At 38.0% G+C, this 6669-nt stretch overlaps 1 protein-coding gene across 1 annotated transcript in view; it reads right to left on the bottom strand.

Annotated features, from left to right (window-relative positions):
• CRTAM (cytotoxic and regulatory T cell molecule) overlaps window positions 1–6204 on the bottom strand; it is a 56239-nt gene extending 50035 nt beyond the window's left edge. Inside the window, exon 1 of the mRNA XM_011965011.1 lies at window positions 6116–6204. Coding sequence (XP_011820401.1) covers window positions 6116–6161 — 46 coding nt within the window. The 5' untranslated portion in view covers window positions 6162–6204. The remainder of the gene's footprint in view (window positions 1–6115) is intronic.
• Between the last annotated feature and the right edge of the window lie 465 nt (window positions 6205–6669).

The following is a 6669-nucleotide window of genomic DNA, read 5'->3' as shown; positions in this document are numbered from 1 at the left end:
TTGATTCTCTTCCCCCTAAATGTGTTATTTTAGACTTCACCACCAGCAAATAGCCCAGTTACTCAGGCCCAAAACCAATAACTCTGTAAAGAAGGTGTTGTTATTCCCATTTCACAGATGAGGACATCAAAGCTCAGAGGTTAAGCAGCTTTTGGGCCAAGATTTGAATCTAGGACTGTCTAACTTCCATAGCATTGTAATGCTTCCTGATTCACTCACTAGTTCTTGTGCACTGTCTTGATTCCTATAAATAGACTGAAGTTTCTAGAGGACAATGACTATGTTTTATATTTCTCTAAAATTCATTCTTTACAGAAACTATTACAATGTGAGCTTGAAAAGTTCTGGCTTAATGCTAGTTTTCATGATGGCACTATAATGTAGGTGATTGACAGATATCTTTGTTCTCCTGTTGTTAATAAAAATTCTGAGAAACAAGAAGGAAGTTACTGGAAGAAAGTTACACATTGAATCAATGATAGAATAAAGACTAGTGTTAAGAAACATGCCCTAATTTCATCCTTGGGGACTAGACATTGACAGAAGTTTTGCCAGTGTTCTTACCTTTGGTAAAATGATGGTCTAAACAGAAAGCCTGTGTTGGGTAAGATGGGAGTGGTGAGATTTATCTGCAGCCTGTTCAGGAATAAATGTCTGCCATTTTAAGGTTGTATGTATCATTTTTCTCTTTCATAGGATGCATGCTTATGAATTAAATGGTATAATTTAATTCTTACAACATTTTAAAAATTGTGATGAAATATAGTTTGGCTTTTTATTATATGCTAAAGTACTGTATGTCTTAAGATTAATGTTTGCACTTCTTGAGAATTCAGTATCAGCCTGCTAACCAGATTGACCACACCATGGATGCCTGAGTTTCATATGGAAAGGGCTGTGTTTGAGGCATAGAATATTAGTTGTTTCCTTTACTCTTTGCACCAAGCCGCACTTTTGGCTTTACAGGTCTGCTTATCTTGCAGTATTATCATGTAGACCCCATGTTTGATTTAGAAACAGGAAATCACTGTAGAAGGGAAGAATAGCCCCAGTGAGAAGCCACAGACCCACCCAGCTTTGCTTAGGCTGTATTGCTTAAAAATATGTTTCAATGTTTGTAGTTTTGTTAAAGGAGGATGAGCAGGATGCTGTGCCTAAGTTTTGGTGGCACATTTTCCAAGGACAAGTTCCCCATGGTCTCCTCATTGCCATTGGAAACTAAATTGGAACTTCTTTGGACTTTTCTTTCACCTAAGTTTGGAGTCAGACTTTCACCTTTGTTGTCAGAGGGATAGGGTGTGAGATATCTTCCTTACTTACCACTTCCTCCTCTGTAGGCTCTAGAGACATGTACATCCCCATTCACCTTTAAACTTTATTAGACCCCGAGTGTCGTACACCGACTTCCTAGTCCTATCTGAGCTTCAGAGTTCTTATCTGCAAATTAGCCCTGCATGGCTTCCCACATGCTGAGCATACAGAGCTTGACAATGAATGACTGTGGTGTTTCTCCTGTGAGGTCACCACTTCCTACTGGTAGGTCATGTTTACGGAATGGATTATTGACTTCTGGGCTTTGTCATTATCTCCGTGACTGAATTCATCCATCCATGCATGGCCATGTGTTATGAGATTGCTAGCCGATCCTGGGGCTATAGATTGTGACTGGTTTATATATGGAAATGGAACCTGTGACCTTCACCATCATCACCACCCCAAATCCCATGAACTAATTGTCCTATCAGTGGATGACTTTACACCCAAGCACATGTGATCTACTCCCAAACAAAAGGACAAGCAGCAGTAACAGCCACCTACCAAAGTACACATAGATAAAACCAGTGCAGTTCTTAAGATTTTTCGGTCTTTCCCAAGATTTTGGAAGTTCACATGTGTAATCTTTACCTCTACTATAGGTTATCATGTAGACTGAGAAAAGAATAAAATATTCTTTCCTTTTCTTGCCTTAATAACCTAGTTTTTACATGCCGTAAATTTAAAACCAGAGCAGAGCAAGTTTGTCCTGCAAAGACTCCAAACTCTACATGTCCCTATGCTATACCCATGTCTAACACAGATATATTATCTCTACTGTCCTCATGCTCCACCCATGTCTAACACAGATATACCACCTGCCCCATTCTAGAGTTCGCTTATATAAATTAATGTCATCACCAACCACTGCACACCGGATATTTGAGGGGTGCTCCAAACTCTTCTTTCTCCAAAACATCTCTTTAATCAATTTATTCCTCTTTTGTCACTATTATTGTTGCCTTACTTAAGGACTCCATCATTTCTTTCCTGGACCATTGTAATAACTTTGTTCTAGTCTCTCTTCTCTGTAATTCATCATCATCATCTGATTCTAGGACTACATTTTAAAAACATGAATTTGAGGTCGGGCACAGTGGCTCACGCCTGTAATCCCAGAACTTTGGGAGGTTGAGGCTGGTGGATCACCTGAGGTCAGGAGTTCAAGACTAGCCTGGCCAACATAGTGAAACCCCGTCTCTACTAAAAATACAAAAAATTAGCCAGGCAGGGTGGCAGGCACCTGTAATCCCAGCTACTTGGGAGGCTGAGGCAGGTGAATTGCTTGAACCTGGGAGGTGGAGGTTGTGGGAGCCGAGATTGCACCATTGCACTCCAGCCAGGGCAACAAGAATGAAACTCCATCTCAACAAACAAACAAACGTATAACCCATGAATTTGATTATGTCTCTTCCTTCATTCAAACATTTGCTATGGCTTCCATTGCCTATAGGAATCAGGCCCAAATTCCAGCCGACTTGACTCCTGTGTTCTCCTCCTTTGTCATGTCCTGATACTCCTTTTCAGATAGTCCTTGTATATGGCCACTTGCTGTTTCCAGAAGGTTCCAGGCTCCAGAAGATAGTTTGTCTTTGTCTATGGTATTCTCTTGGCCTGAAATGCCTTTCTCATCTCCTTCAAGACTCAACGTTAAGACCCAACTCAAGACTCAACTTAAAGACTCAACTCAAATTACACAACGTTTGTCAAAATTTCCAAAACAGGCCTTAGCCTCCCTTTTCCCCATAATGTCTTTCCCCTAGTTTCGTAAAGGCTTGAGATATACTTCTATTATAGCACTTAGCACATTACTTTATAATTATTTGGTTACAGGTATTTCTCTGTAGATAGATTACAAACTCCCCATGGAAAAGATGTTTACCATTCATTCATTTTAGCATAATGTAAAATTTTAGATATTGGTTGAATTAGTGGATAAAAATGAGTAAATAGGCCGGGCTCGGTGGCTCATACGTGTAATCTCAGCACTTTGGGAGGCTGAGGCAGGCAGATCATGAGATCAGGAGATCGAGACTATCCTGGCTAACATGGTGAAACCCTGTCTCTACTAAAAATACAAAAAATTAGCCGGGAGTGGTGGTGGGTGAGTGTAGTCCCAGCTACTCGGGAGACTGAGGCAGGAGAATGGTGTGAACCCAGGAGGCGGAGCTTGCAGTGAGCCGAAATCGCACCACTGCACTCCAGCCTGGGTGACAGAGCAAGACTCAGACTCTATCTCAAAAAAAAAAAAAAAAAAAAAAGAGTAAATGTATGTATTAGGAATAAATATTTTAATAAGATGCTAACTTTGCTCTTTAACTGTTATATCAAATAATAAAGACTAGGGCTAAGTTAAAGCTAGAGACATGCAATACATTAATTCTCACATCAGAGTCCTAGCTACATGACTGCCATGAGGTATTAAGCAAAAATGTGTTTTAATTCAGATCACCACAAAAAAAGATTTTTATTATTTTTAGATTGAATCAATAGAGAAAATTGCAGGTATAAAAATAAATCAGACTTGTCAGAATCAAATTATTTTTAGTACATTTTAAAGAAGCTGTCTCAACATGTCATCTAACATGCGACTTTTTCCTGGGCAAAGAAAATACGAAAAGAACTACTCAATTTGCAATTTTCCTTTGTTTTCTGCATCCTACCCTCCGCAAAACAATGAAAATAGAGGGTTCAAAATTCTTTGGATTTGACATTTTCATTGTCTACAATGTAAGTTAATGGGATGAATTTTGAAAAAGGCTTCATTTTTATGGTGTTTTTACCAATCCTAAGACTATTTATACTGGGAGTAGCCTTGAAAAGAGGGCAGGCTCTCAAACTATGTGACTTTTTTTTCCATAAATTTTTGGCAGCCATAGAAGTTACACTGTAGAAGCAGTCACAGTGATCTTCCCATAATTTAATTTGCTAAAATCAGCTGACAGTTTATAGATTTGCCAAAACTGATGATTTGCTGCCTTTTTTGCTGACAAGAAAGCAACATGGTCAACTCCTCTCCTAATTACATCTGGGATGGGCTTGAGCAAGGTTAAATGAGAGTGGCAGCCACTGCTCAAATGCCATTGAGCTTAGATGCCCTCGGGTGGCCGTTGAACGAGTTTTCAAATGAGGACTTTTTAATATTGAATCCTCCAAATTGTGAAAGTCAGTGGTTTTCCAACTTTTGATCCACATTAATAAACACATTTTCTGTCACAACCTAGTACACACACACACACACACATATACACACACACACACACACACACACACACACACACACTTACACACACACACACTAATGAAAAGTTTCATGAAATAAATACTTTTACTGTGTGCTTTATAGGCTGATATTTATGTTGTCATATTCTAGCTTGAAAACTTGGGCAGGTTACATTAACTTCTTTTCTCATCTTTAAATTGGGGATATTAGTACCTACTTCAGTACTTCCGCTATGATTAAGTGTAATTAACATAGAATACTCAACACTGTGTGTGAAACAATAAATATTTTTCCTCTCTATATAAATAATATTTAAGTAATTAAGGCTTACCTTGAAACATAAGTTTTGCTATTTTTTAAAAAATGTATTTTTATGAGTTTTTTTTTATGAGGCAATAACTCAAAGCCTAAAAAAGTTAAGGTCACTTAAAGGCTATAAACTCTAGAAAAATTGAAATCTTCCTAATTTTAGCTATCTAAATGTACTCTTTCTGAATGTATTAGCTATTCTTTAAGCCACTTATTGAAGAAAATAATATTATTCATTACCAAAATTGAATCCTTATTAAGTGCCTCAGGGTACAGGGACCAAAAAAAGAAGGCATTAATTGAAGTATATGAAATAGGGAATTGAAGTACCATGTAAAATAGGAAATCGAGTTTTTTAAAGTAGCGTCCTTCAGATGCCATTCTAGATTAAATGTTGATTTGGAAGGATAGGTGCATTTCATGAAACAGAACTACAGATTCAGTATTTGGAAACAAACACACAAAAAGCAACGTTTTTGAGTGGATTTATGAGTGATGTCCTTTGCATGAATCTGATACAACTGCAGAGACTGAAGGACAACAGGAGTCCCTTCCTACACCCCTGCCCCCACTCTTTGGGGTAGAAAATAATTTGACCAGCTTCAAAAAAGTAACTGTTTCTATCCTTAATTTTCATAATGCTACATTAGGATTAAGCACTAAAACCCAAATTTGAAAATTACAGTAAAATGTAAAATATAACTTACTCTTTAAAAATAAACATGAAGTTTTCATTGCTCTCATTATTACCTCTGAGCTAGGTAAGTGTTGTACAGCACTGTATCATTTTCAAAGTGCTTTCACGTTTGAAATTTGATCCTTCTAACAATCCAGGGAGTTTGGTGGATCGAACGTTTTTATCATTTTTATTTTAAGATGCAGAAACTGAGTTTCAAAGAGATTAAGTCATTTGGTTAAGATTTATACAGCAAGGAAATTTTAAAATTCAACGTGGATGCTCTCTCAACTGGTATACCCTTGAAAGACAGAACCTAATAAGCTTGTTACATCTTGCCATAACAGAGGACCCACAGAGACACACACTATAGTGATCCTTTCTATACTCTTTAGCCATTGAACAAGAGATCAAATAAATGCAGTAACATCCCTCAGATGCATGATTTGAGCATGGCTTGGAAAGTATGAGCAGTTACCTGGGTTGTCTTCTATAGCAGCTCCTCTGTAAATGCAGTTGACTGGCTGATAGGTAGATTGGCAAAACATTAGGTCAGCTGAGCAACAACAAAAATAATGACTCTAAGTCCTTACCTTGTAAGGGGAACCAAGCCAGCAAGCTGAAAACTCCCCACCACATACTGTGCTGTGCTGCTGTGGCACCTTCGTCAACTTCCTCTAGATTCTGAGACGAATGGAGCCGACTAGTTTCTTTTGAAGGGGGAGAGGGAGTAGATCTGTGACCTCATGTATATCAACTCCTCCACCTGTCTGGAAGCCCCCTCTTAGTTAACTGCCCCCAAAACACCTCCTGGTGGAACATTTTGGGGACCACATGTATTATCTTGATGGTAGAGAAGTGTGAGTGATGTGTTGGTGACAAAAATTGTTTTACCACAAGTGGGTAGTACTGGTAAATCAACTAGTTACAAAGGTTTTTAGAGGGAGGATGGGTGAGAGAAATACTGTAAAATGTCCCTGTGTAGTGATGTCATCCTTATTTTTACTTTTCTAGTTTATTAGATAAATACAATTAGACAATTTTTGCTCAACCTTTGGGAATATTATATTTCTAATGCTGACATCAATTTATAATTGTTGTCAGGGAATGAATTCATTCATTCATATATATACTCATTTTTGAAATC

Source organism: Mandrillus leucophaeus, unplaced genomic scaffold, assembly GCF_000951045.1.
Source record: "Mandrillus leucophaeus isolate KB7577 unplaced genomic scaffold, Mleu.le_1.0 Scaffold71, whole genome shotgun sequence".
NCBI classification, from domain to species: Eukaryota; Metazoa; Chordata; class Mammalia; order Primates; family Cercopithecidae; genus Mandrillus; species Mandrillus leucophaeus.
This window is presented reverse-complemented; position numbering and strand designations above follow the sequence as displayed.